This window comes from Echinops telfairi, unplaced genomic scaffold (genome assembly GCF_000313985.2).
Source record: "Echinops telfairi isolate 266 unplaced genomic scaffold, ASM31398v2 ScPeMD7_11;HRSCAF=52, whole genome shotgun sequence".
In the NCBI taxonomy this organism is placed as follows: Eukaryota; Metazoa; Chordata; class Mammalia; order Afrosoricida; family Tenrecidae; genus Echinops; species Echinops telfairi.
Window position 1 is genome coordinate 6969415 of NW_022103908.1, and position 18245 is coordinate 6987659.

General features: G+C 42.8%; 1 protein-coding gene across 1 annotated transcript in view; it reads right to left on the reverse strand.

Moving 5' to 3' along the window:
* UCHL3 (ubiquitin C-terminal hydrolase L3) overlaps nucleotides 1-18245 on the reverse strand; it is a 58405-nt gene that overhangs the window by 1799 nt on the left and 38361 nt on the right. The window contains exons 7-9 of the mRNA XM_045287079.1: nucleotides 9897-9972; nucleotides 9579-9651; nucleotides 4942-5122 (exon numbers count right to left, since the gene is read on the reverse strand). Coding sequence (XP_045143014.1) covers nucleotides 4942-5122; nucleotides 9579-9651; nucleotides 9897-9972 — 330 coding nt within the window. The remainder of the gene's footprint in view (nucleotides 1-4941; nucleotides 5123-9578; nucleotides 9652-9896; nucleotides 9973-18245) is intronic.

Genomic DNA, 18245 nt, shown 5'->3' on the forward strand with positions numbered 1-18245 from the left:
ATAAGCTATGATCTCAGGCACTTGTTAAGTGGAACTTCATTAAATTTCCATAAAATATAACAGCTTTTATAATTACCTCAGTGCCTAACACAATACAAGTACTTTTAGAAATCCATATGCACAGAACATGATCTACCTGGATGGGCCGAGGCTCACTCTGTGAGAACCACAAGCGTGACCACGAGTGTTACTAGTCCCCAGGGGGACAATCCTACTTCCTGGTGCGCTTGCTACTTGTTGGTTGAGTTGGCCCGCCCCCTGGCGGTCGGCTTCTTACAGAGTGCAGCTGGAGGCAGTTTGCAGGGTCTTTTGCCCACAAAACGGTTGGGTGAGTTTGAACTACTAACCTTTAGGTTAGCTTTCTGTTGTTACAGATGCCACTGAGTTGATTACAACTCACTGATTACAAACTACTTGTACCACCCAGGCATTCTAAAATACTAACTGCACTCCACCTCCCAGCCCATCTTAAAGAAAAACCAAACAACTCACTGCCACTGCGTGGATTCTAACTTCGCATGACGGACCCCTCTGGACTTACGAGGCTATCCATCTGCATGGGATCAGAAAGCCTCATCTGCCTCCGCAGAGTGGCTGGTGGGTTTGAACTGCTGGCTGTGCAGTGAGCAGCCCAATGTGTAACCCACTATACCACCAGATGTGCAGTATTACAGTGTCTGAGGCCTAATCCCTAAAGTTTGCTGAGAACCAGAAAGGAGGTATTCTTTAACAACTAAATATTATACAGGAACAAACACTTGCCCCTATTTCTATGAACTTACATCTTTCTAAACGGCACTGTACATTTCTGAATAACTTATCATTAAACACCTCCTTAGAGTATCCTTGTGAGGGAGATGCTAATTCCTCGATAGATTATTCATCCTATGTTTATAAAAACGCAGTATTGCTGCTGTTGTTAGATGTCACAAAGTCAGTTCCGATCCATAGCGATGCTGTATACAACCGAACCAGACACTGTCCAGTCCGGCACCTTCCTCACAACTGGTCTTTGTCTGAGCCCACTGTCGCAGGCTCAGTGTCAATGCATCTTGCAAAGGGTCTTCCTCTTTTTCACCGCCCATCTTCTTTACCAAGTATGATGTCCTTCAGGAACTGCCTCTCCGGAAAACATGTTCAAAGTACGTGAGACAAAGTCTCGCCATCCTTGCCTCTAAGGAACATTCTGGCAGTACTTATTATCATTACGTACTCTCCTGTTTAGTATTATATTTTAATCCTAACCTCAAAATACATGTGTGTGCATGCAATGTAGGTTTCAGGAGCTCTGGTGGTGTTGTTGAGCTACAAATTTCAACATCAGCAGTTCAAAACCATCACCCACTCCATGGGAAAGAGATGAGGCTGCTCCCATCAAGAGTTACAGTCTCAGAAGCCCATATGCACAGTTCAACCTTGTCCTATAGTCACTATGCGTTAGAATCGACTCAACGGCAGTGGGTTTGGTCTTTTTTCTTTTTGGAATGTAGATTCCCTGTCTTCGCCAATTTATAAATTATCATATACATGTATGTATTTCTGATTCCTTTCATTGATTGTTTTATGTAATTCATTAGATTCTGGTAGGCTAATAAACCCTGGGCCGAAGTATAGTGCCGTCGAGTTGATGCTGACGGGGGCTGGACAGTTGACTGCACAGGTCAGAGGACTGACCGGGGGCTTTCCAAGACTGCAATCTTTTACTGCCACGTCCTTCTCCGGCGAACCTGAGTGAGGGAGTTTTCTCATAAGAAGCTTTGGTTTTTAAATAACACTATTTCAGACTAAGACTATTAGGCAATTCGTCCTGAAATGTCTAAAGAATATAAATAATGTGCAAATCTGTTTTGTCACAATGGCAGTTTAAAGCAAAGATGTACTAAGAAAGCAAACATTATTCTAATCCACAGATAGGCTAACAAGAGCCTACAGGCCAAATCCAGCCACTGTCATGTTTCTGTACCCACCTTAAAGTAAGAATGTTTTCCTCCCAGATGTTAAAAAGGTAACTGAAAAGAGAGGAGGAGGAGAAAGGGGTGGAGGGAGGGTGGGGGGGCGCAGACAGAGATAATGTGTAGCCTACAAACCCTAAGATATTTGCTAGCTGCCTCTTCATCTCGAAACAATCATTTGGAACCACCTTTGCAGAGGGAAAGGTCCCTCTACCAGACCCGAAATTGTGGATAAAAAAGAGCTCTTGACAAAGACTGACGTCATAAAATGTCAGATGACTTTGGACCAAGAAAAGTTCTTGACTATGGGGGCGGGGGCAGGGGAGAAGTAAAAGAAGGGACTAATAGGTCACATAACAAGAATCAGGAATTACAGCTTTCGACTTCACTATAGCAGCTCAGGGAGCTAGTTATAATGCACCAATGTTATTTTCCAACCTAGAATTTTAGACACAGCCAAACTATGCAAGGTCAAGTATTCAAGGTTTCAAAAAATGTATTTTCCCTCATCTCTGGGCAGCCAAATTGTGGGGGGATGACAAATCTCCGTGCCCCTGCCCTGTTCAGTTCAGACCCCCGCCCACACAGCCTGCTTCCCTTCAGCCCCAACACCTGGGGCCAAGTCAGCAGGTGGCAGCCACAAACTTGGAACTGAGACCACAAGACTCCCTCCACCTCAAGACCTGCCAGTACCCACTACCCCTCTGGGCCCCACAACTTGGCGGAATAATCCACTGAGCTCACAGGAAATAGCAAACTTGTGATGAACAGCTGTAACCGAACAGAAAAGGACACAAATTAAGAGACTTATAGAACATGGTCTGAAAGAGGTCCCAGTGTGGCGCTTCCATCTGCTAAGGGATGAGCTATTACCACCGCCAGGTGCCTCAGAGCTCAGGACACTTGACCACCTCGATAAATTACGTCACGCCTCCTTGCAGGCTTAGTCAACAGGAGCTCTGGGTGAGTCCCTGTCACTGGGGCAATTAGGGACCCAGAACAAAAGACCACATTGCTTCCTGGACTTCACAACCATTTAGGAAGCTGGGAGAAAGTAATTTTTTTTTAAATGAGTAAAAAGTAGATGAGGGAGCCATGGGATCCAAAAACAGGCGTGTCAAGCAAGGAGTGTGTTAAAGGAGATTGCTGGGACGAAGAGAGGCACCTGGGACAACACATGAGTCAGAGGCCTGGAACACAGCCTGTCCAGACGGGAAGACTGAAGCCGGTCCTTGGGAGAGAGATGACCAAGACAATGACATCAACGGAATGCCAGGTGTTCCAGGGCATTCGGGAAGACTCTGACCAATGGAAATGAGCCTGGGGCAGACTCCATGTAAACGCAATGCCCAAGGATGAAATCCAATGTCAAGAAAATGGAAATCCTGACACCTCGACCAACAGACAACATCAGGATGAACGGAGCAAAGACTCAAGTCAAGGGCTCCATTTTCCTGGGATCCACACTCAACCCTCATGGAAGCAGCAATCAAATCAAAGGGCATATTGCACTGGGCAGATCTGCTGCACAGGAGCTACGTAATGTGTTAACAAACTAAGATGTGACTTTGAGGGCTATGGTGTGGCTGATCCAAGTCCTGGTACTTTCAATGGCCGTGTCTGCTGTGAAAATGGAACACGGGATAAGGAAGATCACAGGAGAATCAATGCATTTGAATTATGGTGCTGTCAGAGAATACTGAACGTACCAGGAACTGCCAGAAGTACAAACAAATCTGTCTAGGAAGAAGTACTCCTCTTTAGAGGAGAGATGGCTAGATTTTGTCTCATGTACTTAGGACATGTTATCAGGAGAAACCGTCCCTAGAGATGTATTTCATGGTTGGAAAATACAAGGTCAGCCACAAAGAGGAAGACCCCTGATGAGAGGGGCTGCCACCGTGACTGCAAAAAGGATCTCAAAGAGGATGGCGCCAGGCTGGGCAGCGCTGTGCTCTGTTGGACAATATTATGCGTCGAAACCAACTTGACAGCACTTACCAACTAGCCACAAAACAAAACGAGAACTGCTATCGTTCAAGAAAAAAACATTATGGCTGGACAACGTGCCTTTGGTTGATACTACAAACAACAACTACACATTGGGAGAACAAGAAAAACGTGTGAGGTGACCAGGAGTGAGGAAAAGAAAGAGACAAATGGAAACTAAATCTTTATCTTATGGAAATTCAAGAGGTTATTACTTAGGTTACTTTTAATTCCAATCATGGTGGAATAACTGGTCCTTCTCCAAGTGTGTGCCATAAACTACCAGAATATTGGACAAAGAATATGAAATATGAAATCCTTATCTTTCAATATTGGACAAGGGCAGCCTGGAAATGTCGGTAAGCACTACAAAGTTTTCAACTTTCTGCCTAGAGGCATGTACAGCCTGCGGGGTCCGGGCGGGGAAACCCTGGCAGAGCACAGCAAAGTGAACGGAGGAGAGAGTAGAGTGTGGCAGGCTAAAAGTGAGAGCCTTCAGGGCAAAAGACCACCAGAAAGAACGATAGTCACACATCTGTGAGCTGGAACTCTGTCTGGGCCAGGCTGAGAAGGGACAGGGGGCACCATCTGGGACCAAGCCGGTGGCCTGCGTGGCCAAGAGTTTGTTAACATTAAGGAAACAATGGGTACATCAGAAAACACGTCAACGATCATGGAGGATTTCTCACTTTCAGAGGAAAGAGGTGTAAGTCAGGAAAATAGCCTTATAAGCCCTATAGTATTAAGAGTGTGGATGTAAATAGATAAAACTATGTGTGCATATTTACACGTTACACATGGAAACATATAATTCAGACACGTTATTTCCTAGCTCTGTCCTCTGAGAAAGCCTCAGAGCTCAGTAGCAACAAGCACCCCCAAGCCACAGATCCTTGTTCTAAATATCACTTCTACAAACAGAACCAGGGCCTCCCAGAGAAGTGACTGGACCCAGGGCTGGGAGGGGCCAACAAAGCACACTTGGATCAAAGAACCTCACACCGGGATTAAGGAACGACAGGGACCCGCTCAGCAGACTGGCGTGGAGGGCTGTCTCTCCCGGCTCAGTCTGGAACAGCTCGAGCAACCACGGATGATCATGACCGCAAGCTTCTGAGTCAAATACCAGCAGGCTGTTCTGACGGAAACGAGTGACTGAATGATTTGGGACATACAAGTCTCTAATAAGTGGCAGGGGAATTACAAAACTGGTTAAAAAAAAAGCCACCATTTGGCGTAGTACTAATTGAGCCCAGATTCATCAAGGAGGGCTAAATCTGATGAATAAAAGCTTAATGGGATGCTGTACATTTAGAGCAGTGGTTCTCAACCTGTGGGTCGCCCAATTCAGAACAGTAGCAACGAAAACAACTGTACGGTCACCACCACTTTAGGAAGGTTGAGACACGCTGACTTAGAGTCTCAAAGGATCTTCTTAACAACATGCTTCTTCACTATTTGTAATTTAAGAAGCCTGTTAATTTGATAAAGTTCACAGAACCCTACCATAAAAACTAATATACCATATTAATTAACATTATGAGAGAGAAACAAAGCAGACGCTACCTAAAACAAGCAACAAAAGTTCACCGCACAGCAGCAATGGGACTCCTGAGGGAGGTCCTGGGAAGGCCACTCCCGATACGAGTCTCCACACAGAGGACACAGCTTCCCTCCATGACTGTGCGGTCCAAAGAGCACCGATCAGAAGGCGATTAAACAGACTCACAATACTTGCCTTGAACTCGTAAAAATAGATGCCAACCACAGAGACCAGAAGAGGCTGAGGTACTCTCCCCAACTAAAGGAGATGAGGTAGTTAGTGTGGTGTGCCAACCTGGCCAAGAAACACATGTGGGGTTAATTGAAGGGCGGAGGGATAAATGGCTCAGTGAGCCTCACCTTTCTAGTTCTCGGGTCTCTTGCTTTGTGATGGTCGGACCAGGGTGCAGCTGCCTTAGCCAGTTCCCTGCTTCAGCTGGCAAAGCTCACTTCCTGCAAGACGTCCCTGAGGAGAAGCCGCATGGACCTACCCCGATGCTGGAGCAGCCGTGTGGAGACCCCTGCCAGGGCTGAGATGTTTACACATTCACTGATTTGGCTTCCTCCCGCAGTCGGCATCATAGTGTGTGTTTTGTGAGATGGAGGACGTTGTGGATTGGTGTCGGAAATGTGAGTTAATTTTGGATTCGTGGGCTTCGGCAGCACTGGGTTGGGATGTTTTCTTGGTGTTCTCTTACCCTTCATATAAAACTCTCTCTTACACATATGAGTTTCTGTGGATTTGTTTCTCTAAAATACCCAGACTGATAAAGGAGACAGACACAACTGTGTCACCTTATCTTGAACTGGGTCCTGAAATTACACTGTCCATTACAGTATTCCCCAATTTAGGATGCACTCAAGTTATGAGGAAACACCCCAGTGACCTGTTTTTAAAGTTGTATTTTTAAAAGGTCCTAGAAGCGCAGTGGGTTAAGTGTGGGGCTGCCAGCTGAAAGCTTAGCGGTTTGTACCCACCAGTTGTTCCGTGGGAGAAAGAAGAGGCAGTCCGCTGCAGTCAGGATTGACAGTCTCAGAAACCCGGTGGGGCAGCTCTATTTTCTTATAAGGTCACGGTAAAGTTGGAATTGACTCATGGCAGTGGATTTGGTTTTATTTTGATGTATATATATTTTTCATGTACATTCTATCACAATATAGCTGTAAGATTATGTTATGTAATGTTCCAATCCCCAGAGATAAAGATCAGATTTATAAAGGCAGTGATCACAACAGGCAATAATAATGGGGGAAATAAGGTAAATGACTTACACAAGAATGGACTCACAACAGAGTTGTCGGAACCCCGTCGTAAGTAGGGAACGATTGTAATAATAAAATTTGAATGGGGTCCGTGGTTTAGATCGTACTATGGGATCAGTGCTAGTGTCCTGATTTTGATAGCAGCACGTGGTTTAGATCGTACTATGGGATCAGTGCTAGTGTCCTGATTTTGATAGCAGCACAATGTACTCCATGTGTGCTAAGGAAATATGTGCTCCAACATTAAGGGATAATAAGACATTATGTCTACACTTTACTTTCAGATGGTTCAGTGGTATTAATAATTGGGAATCTGGGTAAAAGCTATAAGGGAATACTAACCATTATTCTTGAAAATTTTATGGAGATTTAAAATTATTTCAAGACAGTATCTTAAGCAAAGCTTCAAAGTTTTCCTGCTATCACAAGTAGCTCATTAGTCCCTGGTTAAGACTTTCACAACATGCGCAGTCTAGTTCCGAAAGCACCTCCCCACCCCATTAACTCAGATTTTCCATATGGTGTCATTATATCCACTTTGAAATCCAGACTTCTCCCCTCTACACACAGGAACTAAATGCAAAACCCAAGGAAAGGGAAGTGGCGATGACAAAAAGATGGATAACTCAGTCCCTTTCATCAGCTAAGCTTATAATCTAGTAGAAAGTGGATATATTAAAGACCATGGTCCATCGTTGATTAAATAACTGTCCTTTAAAACATAACAATCATACACCCCTCATTTTAAAAAAATGTAAACCATGTGCTATTAATTACAGTTTTCTATTCCCTTGTTCAATACTCCTTTTGAATGTTGTAGGGGTCGCCATCAAGGTTGCTGTCAGATTCCCTCGCAGTGAACCAGCAACTGCCCATTTTCATTGGGTTTGTGCCTCTCCCTGGTGTCCAGGGCATCCATGCTCGACGACAACTCCTCAGCACCCTGGAGCACTTTCACCTCCGCGGAAGACTCTCCTACTGATGGAGTTGCAGATCCTCCCCGTTCTACTCGCTACAGAACACACAGCCCACTCAAGACCTCAGCCATTCTCCTTCCCCCTCACCCCGTCTTAAAATCTCTCACATCGACAAATACATGTTCCAAAAGAGACTCCTTCGGATGTCTCTTCCATGGCTTCCTTTCCAATTACCCCAGAAGCCTCTGAGCACTCGGAGAGCCTGTTACGCAGTCAGACGGAGTGTTAGCAGGCAACTCTTTCCTCTTCACTGACAAGATCGTGTGCATTTTTGTTTGTTAGTTTGTTTGCATACCTTTTGGATGCTATGGATTGTGTCTAAGTCAATCACATTTACGGTTTCCGGTCGCAGATCCTATCCGTAGTCTGTGAAATGTCATTTTAATTTCTGGCTGCTGTTGAGAATACACACAGCAAAACAAACACCAACACAGCAGCTTGCTCACGTCCCATCTAGTGGCACTGATTACGTTCCCTAAATTGGGTAACCACTCTCCTCCTTTTCCGAGTGGGCCTACTCTATCCCCATAAACTCAATGCTCCCTGCAGGATTCCATGATCTTTTCTCTGGCCTTCCTCAGTCGACCTTCTTAAAAGTCAACAGAATGTGTCTTGTGAGGCTCAGCACACTATTTCCCCTTCTGTTAATTATTCCTTATCATTAAAAACTCAGAGTAGAAAATTGGCTCCCGGCAATCAGTCAGGCCTTTGAAGCCCCCTATCCCGACTGCATCTTACCCCTATGTCGACTGTGTGCACTGCATAAGCAAAGTCTTATCATCTTTCACCCTGTTGTGTCACTCTGCTGTATACTCCCATAGCAATGTCCCCACCCACGTCACTTGTGAGTAGTCCTCAATGATGCCCTTTTCTACACGCATCACGTTCTTTCCTTTTTTTTTCTTAATTAAATACCTTTACTGGGAGCTCTTACATCTCTCATCACAATGCATACATTCATCCATTGTGTCAAGCACATTTGTACATATGTTGCCATCCTTTTCAAAGCATTTTCTTTCTACTTGAGCCAGCTCTTCATTGCCCCCCTCCTCTCCCCACCCTCCCTTCCTCATGAACCCTTGATAAATTATCGATTATTATTTTCCTATCTTACATCATCTTGTCACCCGTCACCAGCTTTTCTGCTGTTTGTCCCCCTGGGAAGGTTCTTTCCTTTTTAAGGGCATTTGCTTGTGTGTGTTTGTTGACCCACTCCAATCACAAAATCTATGGAAGCTTTACAGCTCACATTTATAGGGAGTGTCTTAAGCTCTTTCAGAACCTTCTGCCTCTAAGGCAGCTCAGGAGAATGGAAATGGCAGATTAGTAAATAGGCAACCAAAGAGAGGTAAGAAAACAAAATATCAATGTATCTAGAATGATTTTTTTTTTAATTTTGTTTGGTTTATTGATTCAGCCTTTTTATTTTTCTTTCCCAAACCCAAGGAGGTCTGATGGGAAAAGGCAAGGAGGGATCATAAGAATTACCTGTGGCAATTCAGAAAGAAATAACAGATGCTTCCTCTGTGGGGGCATATCAGTCATACGTACATCTCCCCCAACCCTTCTTACAGTGGTCTACCTACCAATAAACGCATTTAAAGAAATAAGTGCAGGTATTGACCAAAGAGCAAAATGATCGACCATGGATGCTTTGATGCATGCCTCAAAAAACTGTTCCCAGAAAGCAGGAGGGAGCCCTGGAGTTGTCTCAAAAATTGGATGTGATCGATGGGGCAGTAATGTTAAAAATTAGAGTTGATCACATGTTCCAATATAAAAATACTCCTATATAAAAAAATACTCCTAATCCTTAAATTCTAGAGCCAGTCAGTGCAGGATCAATCTGCTGCACCCAGACCTTGATGAGCCCTGACGTGGTAATTCGGCCAAGACTGCTAGCTGGCTGCGTAATTCATCAAAGGGTCCTGCAAAGAAAGGGCCTTTTTGTCTCGCTTTGCTGCAGTACAAAGGTGGTTAGCAGAGTTGCCTGAACATCAAAAGTTAACATTTCTTTTCTCTATCTTGAAAGGAAAAGTGTGAGCATGCCAATTCAACTTTACAGGGCAATCCAGTAGATACACACAATAAACTGTCAACATTCCCATTTATCTTACGCAGAGACTTGCCCCTTTACCCTTTTCTCCCCAGAATAAATGTAAACAGTTCTTACCTAATTCATAGAGGTGCCCATCTACATGAACTAATGCAATAAAATGAAGATCTACTTTTTCATCTATACTTGGTGCCTGGAATAGGGGAAAATACATGTTACATACGTCAGTGGTGACAAAAAGGAAGTAAAGCACATATAACTACATATAACTAGTAGCAAATGACACGAGAGCACTGAGCCAATATTAATATGAGGCTTAGTCCTTGATATTAGAGTGACTACGCTTTTGTTTGTGATAATGAACTCGTATGTCAATAAGAAAAACATTGATGAGAAATGCGTCTCTCTTGGTCTCAATTGATCTAAATGCCGCAAGTCTTGTTCACCTGTAAAGCCCCAGCACAATCCCTGGTAAAAGGCCAGGAACAGCACGACTGCCCATGAAATGTGTAGTTTTTGTTTTATTATGAATTTTCATATTTGGAAAACATTTAAAAATAAAGAGATTCAAGAAAATAGCCCAAAAGATTAAAGTTCGGAAAAAAAAAAACAAAACTACAATTAACTGTAACCTATGATTGTTCTCATGCTTTGACTTTTGATTTAAAAAAAATATCTAAAATTACACATAGCTTTTCAAATTCAGTTTCATGAGTAATACCTGCTGCATTCCTTAGGCATTCACATAACTTACACAAAGGCAACAATTAACTGACATTTCCTATAACATGCATTTATACCCCAAACCAACCAAGTGCACGGCCTCCTAGTGAGTGCCGACTCATAGCACCACCTATAGAGGGTTTCCAGACTGTAGCTCGTTACAGAAGACAGCCTGCTCCTCTGACAGAGCAGCTGGTGAGTTTGAACGGCTGAGCTTGTGGTTAGTAACCCAATGCCTAACCCATATCGATACCAGGGGTCCTTACGCAGTTATACAATTAACTATATATCAAACCTAAGTAGTTAGAAATTGCCGCAGTTAAAGGCAAGTAGGATACACATTTTACAGACACAAGTTTTTTAGTCAGGCATAAATCAAGTTTTGTTTTATATTACTTAACATCCTTTATGTAACTTTAATGTATTGTAACTCCAAACATAGTATTTATTCACTTATATAATTACTTAATTTTAAGTTTTTGTGAAAGAACTTTTCTCTCTTTTTCTTTTTGCTTAAAAGAAATTTTCTGATGCAGAAGTTGAGATTGTATACTAAACTCTACTCATTGGGTTTAAGGGGCCCTGCTGGCATAGTAGGCTGGTAACTTCAAAGTTTGCAGTTCAAAACCACCAGATGCTCTTCAGGAGAAACATGAAGCTTTCTCCTCCCGTAGAGTTAACAGTTTTGGAAACACACAGGGGCACAGTTCTGCTCTGTCCTACTGGGTTGCTCTGGGTCAGAACTGACCTGATGGCAGTGAGCTTGGTGTCTGAGTTTGGTGGCATCATGGGTTATAGTTTGGGCCGCTGGCTGCAAGGCCAGCAGTTCAAATCACCAGCTGCTCTGCGGGGGAAGCATGAGGGGTTTTGCTCCAGTAAACACTAAAGCCTTAGAAATCCAAAGAGTCGCTTTATACTCTGTCCTCTAAGGCACGTTGAGTTGGAATCACCTTGATGGCAGTGGATTTGGAGGGGCAGTGGAGCTTGGGTTTTTAACAGAGTGCTCTTTCTTAGGCACTTCCGGATAACGTAACGCATCAAATCTCACATTACCCTTCAGAGATGAGTGGCCCTCAAGTTATGAATGGAAAAACAAAAACAGCATAAAGTAACTTATCACAACAGTTCTTCTTAACCTCAACCTAGAGCTAGAGAATTTCAGAGTGGGTAGGAATCAAAGTCATCAAGCCTAATTGTTGCTTAAACCCTGGACTCCTCTCTGAGCAGCCCCTCTCCAGGTCTTCCTTCCCTGGGTTCTGGAGGTATTCGTTGGTACAGTCAGAATCAACGTGATGACAAAGAGTTTGGTTTGGGGGGGAGGCTGATTCTACCTGCAGACAGCTTTGTTAGAGAGTTCTCTCTCGTGCGTGACTAAAACACGTCTCTCTATTTCCTATCATTTCAGAGAAGCCAATGCCTCCTCAATGTGATGATCCTTCAGATACTTAGTGACACTGTAATTCACTGGAGGAATTTATTTCCAGGTCAATAGAGAGGACCGGACATGATTTTTTGAGCTCCCTTATTTTCCTGCTCAGGATTCACGCAGTCCAATACCCTTATTTTTCCCAAGTTCTCAAAAGAGAGTCAGCTTTTCAGGACCAAACCTAGGCAATTCTACTCTATGAAAGTTCAGTCCTATTACAAAAACTCTATAAGGAATTCCTTGTCCTAATAGCAGAAGAGTCTTGTTTTACAAATTTTAAGAAAATTCGCCACCAGGATATCAAGCATCTTAAATCTTTTAAGCTGTAATGTTTTCAAAAAATATTAGCTACTTTAACCCATATCTTCTTAAGAACTGTATTCTCTTATAGCTTCTATTTTTTATGTTTTGCTAGGAGGTAAATTCAAACACTTTGAATCAGAAAGCCTGAATACGCATTCCAGTTCCCGTGGGCCTCAGCTTTGCTGTTTTGAGACTTGTGAGATGTGTGAAAGTATTTTACACACTGTAAAGTACTGTATAAATATGATATGCTACCACAATATTAATATCACATTATTATTTATCCTAGATGTAAATAGTTACATCTAGTAACTGAAAAATTATGTCATTGTAGTTTTTATTCAAAAGTGCACACAAAAATATAAAACTCTACCGAGGTCACGGAAAACCTTTAAACTATTATAAAAAGTTTTTGAAAAAAGCAACTCAGAACTTCTCAGACTTTCATAAAACCTCAGTGCCTATTACGGGTCTTTTTCCTTGGCCAACTACTGTGAGTCTAAAAGCCTACAATCTACAATCACCCAGTTGTTTAAAATACTGAGAAAGACAAAAGGCGCAGCCTTGACACCCCACTTTCCTTACATCAGCTCTACACCTGGTCTGAGTGGTGACAGGAGGAGGAAAACTGACAATGAAACTGACCTTGATGCTTTTGTGGCACGTGAGCTGCTTTCAAACCATTGAGGGGGGAAAAAATCCCACTAACAACAAAAGCAATAAATAAAAAAAGTTTAACAAATCTTTTGACCAACAGATAAACTACACAAACAAAAATTCTTTCTAGGGTTTTGCTATAGGACTGAGCTTCTAGACTGCAGTCAAAGCAGGGGCTATCGGTTGATTCCATTTTTGCCTGATTTTTATAGAGTGTTCTGTACCATGTTCCCTAATTTGGAATCCAATGATGCTTTAAATACCTCACAAGGAACAAAAGTGATATAAAACCCACTTAAAAAGAAATATAAATTAAAATGTTATAAAACAAAATACTACTTAAATGTCATTGATGACCACTTTGCAATGATGGTGAAATTGTTTGGCAAAGGTTGTCAAGCAAGATTGCACAGTTTGAGGTATATAATCAAGGCCTCTAAGCTACATATGTAGAAATTGTAGAAGGGTGTGTGTGCTTTGATGTTTATATTTTTCACGCACACAAAAAGAGAAGAAAAAATATAGCTGAGTGGTCATTATGGTATGTAACATATACCTGGCACTATTCTAAGTGCCCTGCACATATTGAACACTTGATCCTCATGTCAACCTGACAAGGAAATACGGTGTGTATGGAGGGCCAGAGGCAATAAGGCCACACAGCTCACGAAGGGAGGGCAGCTGGCGTCACACTAGGCAGTGTGATTCCAGAGCCCATCTCTCAACCACTAGGTCATGGAAACAGTTATGGAGCTACCGAGCAACATAATTAATAAGCATGCACCCAACATGAACACTATTTAAAAACATGTCAAACTGGAAATACCAAATCTTCTACCATATTCATTTTTATTTAGGATAGTTTTGAAAGACAAAGGAATTTGCTCGATCGTGACCAGGTCCGAATTTAGAAAATCAGGGTTTCATTCTGATCAGCTAATTAATTCACGTTGTCTCTATCGCTGTGCCAAACAGTTTATAGCACAGCAGGGAAGATATGAACACTGAATGGATGCGGGAATAAAAATGATAACTGCATGCGGTGGCCCAGAATGAAGGGAGGGGATAAAATGCGGGAGGGTGCCAATCTGCTGACACTCAACACAAATGGAAGGCAATTCTGAAGACCACACTGATGTTTGGCAACAGTTAAAGAGGACTCGGGCCACAACCCCACTTCATAGTTTGAGCAGAGCTCTAGAAAGGTCAGTAAGGGGAAGGAAGGAATGCTGGACACAGGTCTTTAACTTATATTTAATGTTGTTTTAAAGAATTTCTTATAAGCACTCACTAAAGCTTTCAGATACATAACTACAGGGGCCCTGCCAACCCCTAGGCTCTGCCCTTTCACATCCCAAGGCAGCCAGCAGCACAAGGGCGGTGCTTGCGTTACTCCTACAATTTAGTTCCATTTCATCAGAATTCCACCACCAGACTCAACAGCTAAGATAATTAGCAAGTTATTAAAAAACAAAAAATGTATACTTTTTAGTAGTTTGCTGGATCATGTTAATCAGAGAAAGAAGAACCATACAATTTATAGGACGCTTACAGCAAGTCACAAAGAGACAATTCTCACCTTCTACTTGGAAAAGATCTTTAGAAACTGAGTAAGGCAGGGAAGATCAGATCAAGATAAACCAAGCACCTGAGCCCCCTCGGGGAGTGAAACAGTGGAGAGGAAACACCTGACACCATGAAGGATTCAGACTGAGGCGCGGGAGGAAAGGGACCCAGAGCACGGCAAGAGACTGACCGCATGCTCAGAAACATGGAAAATAAGCAAACAAAACAGAAACGAGTAAATAAAGGGTAAGATGGCAAGGAACTCAGAAGGAGCACAGCATTTGTTGACCCAAGTCATCGAAATCAAATTGGAAGATGAAATACGAGACAACACGTATTCATTTCGACAACTGGCAGCCACGCAAATACGAGCGGTGATCAGCCCTCTTCCAAAGGCCAGTGCCCTGGTGTTGGCAGGACATGGAGAGGAAAGATGGATGAATGTTCCAGGCATCGGTGAGAGTCCAGCTAGACTGCAGAGCATAGAGGCATGCTTGCACTCTTTCTGGGGAGAGACAGCGAATGGCTGAGCGAACCAAGAAGAAAGCACTCTGAAGATTGAAGAAGTCTGAGGGGGAGGAAAGGGCTGCCCGTGTCACTGGGAGAAGAGATGCAAGATTGACTACACTTACAACAGAATGGAGACCCATAGATGGTAGGCGTAAGAAGGGTCGCCAGCGACGAAGACGGAGAGATGGACTGGTAGCCTTTGCAGGGCCTACATGGTTACGCTTGACCCAGGCCAGGGATGCATGGTGACACAGTGATGAGGGCTTCGCTCTGCAGTGGCTACAAGGAGGCTGTGATGAGGATGGCGAGGAGGACTACATAATTGAAAGAGAGAAGATTTTACTTAGACCACGTTACCGGCTGAGCAGGTAAGTCTTAAAAGCAACGTATGGTCCTACGTGTATTCGTACGGTCCAGGCAGCCATCATCTAGTAAAGGACTGTGTGTGAACATGGGTGACAAGAGGGTCAAGTGGAGATAAATGACCGAGGCATTCTGCTATGTGCCAGAGTTCCTGCAAGGGCACATCTGAACTAGCTACATGTCCTCATTCGCATAGTAGGCTCATGGGACTCAGTACGTTAAAAAGCCAGTAAAATGAAATTACTGCATCACATTGTTTGCCAAAAACGTAATACGCACAAGAGCAATATGTAACACGAACAAAGCACATGGAAAACTCTGGGTAGAAGAGAACTTTATGGTGGTGACTGGCACTGGCACAAGGCAAAAGTAAGCCCTAAGAAACACAAAACAAACCACTTGAAAATATAAACAGGAGTGAAATGAACCCCTCGTCAGCCAATGACCTACAGAAGCTCTCCTCTTAGAACGTCCGCTGACAAGGGTAATGGACATAACCATGGCCTATTGGCCATCTTGAGTCAATCACAAGATTAGTAAAAATGCATCATCACATATTGTGTGCCAGGCATTCCCTGGTGGCATCATGGTGGCACACTGGACTGTTTCCTGCAAGATCAGCAGTTCAAAACTGCCAGCAGCTCCTTGAGAGATGAGGTTTCTATTCTTTTAAGTAGTTAAAGCTTCGGAAACCTGCAGGGGCAGTTCTAACATGTGCTGATCGGGTCACTAGGAGTAGGCATTGGATGATGGCAAAGGGTTTGAGTTTTAAGTTTATATATATTGATTCACTTAATCTCCCAGGAACTCGTGAGATAGGCACTATAATTATTTTCACTTGACAAATAATGGCTTTAGTAACTTAACCAAGTTAAGTTACTCTGCCCACAAGTTGCAGTGCTGGCATGCAAACCCAAGGCAGCTGGTTCTAGAGTTCCACCTCTGTGCAGTGGACGTGTGAACCCGAGACAGCTGTCAATGCTAACTTATGGAACCAGAACGAAATGGGGGAAACAGTAATTCTCTTACTTCTTGATATTTTAAAAGTCACCTTTTGAAACACAAAAGTACAGGAGTTTTCCATATAATATGCATGCCTACAATAGCTAACGTATTAATGATAATCCAGATTAATAACTTGATAAAAGTCACATCCGATTCATAATGCTAGAAGATAAAACAGATACAAGGCTTATGGTGTGTTAACAGATAAAAGACAAATTCATAAAGTTACAATCAGTACAATCACAGTAAGAAGAAACAAAAAGAGACACAAGTCCTTGATGAAATAACAGATTTCACTAACCAGGACCTACTCCTTTTAGGAAAATGAGGCCGTTTGTCCTGAATGGTTGGTGCTTTTTGCCCAAGTAAATTGTACAACAGCCTGCTTTTGACTGGGGGTGGGTTTTAAAAAATGGGGTTGTGAGATCTTCCATTATTTAGCAATGAAGATCAAGGCACCCAGAAATAAGCGCATGAAGAATCTTATACTTGCCTCGATCTGGGTGAAGAGAGATATATATCAATTGAGCTCATGGGCAAAGTCTCATCAGAACATCATCCTCTGTCATCAGAATTCTGTCATATTCACCCTAATGAAGGTAAGTTGAGTGAAGGGGAAGAAAGAGGAAAGTAATGGAGAGAAGTTTGAGGGGGAGGGGGCTCATAAGTAGCAGGGAAAAGAAACACTTTCCAAAAATTACGGTAAGAGATATTAGTGAATCAGAAGTAGGACTGAAACTGAAAGAATGTGACCTTTGAACAGGGGAAATGGGAAAAGTATTCCCGGCAAAGGCGGGAAGTGGAAACGGACAGAAATAGGAACAATTAAACGTGGGCAGAGGACTAGACCAAAGGTCTGGAATTTGATTTTATTCTTTCGAACAATGAAGTTAGCCTATTGCTGACAGAGGACATGACATTCCTGAATCAGAGGGAAAAAGCCTGCATCCCTGGTTTAGCACAGCAAGGAGAATGCTCAGTCTCCTTGTGTCCACTCCTCCTTGGCCGGAGTGCAACGCACACCGGGAGCCGGGGAGTCACAGGAGGAGCATGGAGCTCAGGGCAGGGTTGCCTCACACACAGTGAGCAAACTTGGCTTTGTCTCCTGGAAGGAGACATGACCTTGCCCCTCAAGGTTGCTTGCTACAAACACCTTTGGGACATGGCAGTCTCCAACTCCAACTCAGATGATCCTCTTCCAATTTCCACGAAGCTTTTCATTTGGAAAACAACTTACCAAAAGTTAACACAAAACCACCAATACACCCTTACACAAACTTGTTTATGACGTTCTACTTCCATTTCACGGTGATTATTAGCACTACCCCTCCCCCTCACTCGCCAAATTTTTTTTTCCTTTTTAACCATTTAAGGTAAGCAATATACATCATGGCCTTCCATGTGAAACAGCTCTGTATTTCCTAAGACTAAAATTGTCATAAGAATACATTATTGTTAGGAATGTTTTAGTTTTGCCAGGAAAAATAGTGTTGTCTAATCATCCACCATATCCTAATGACCTTGGTTGAGCTAAGTCAATTCTGACTCGTAGTAACCCTATAGGATGGGGTAAAATTGTCACATAGGATTTTCAAAGCTGTAAACCGTATTTTACTGTAATGCACAATCAACAGGATATAAAAACTGCTCACGCAGAGATGACTGCATCACATGGTATTTTTTTAAAAATCCATGTATAAGTGGACCCATGCAATTCAAAGCCATGTTAAGGATCAACTGTATATTTCAAAGTGTTCATTCAATTCAAAATACTTTATAACTGCTATAGTGATTTTCTCTTTTGCCCATGTGCGCTGATTTCTAAATGTTTAGGGATTCCCCAGGTCTTTCTTTTTTCTGTTATTGACTTCCAGCGTATTTTTAACATGGTTAGAAAATCTTCTTTGTAGGAC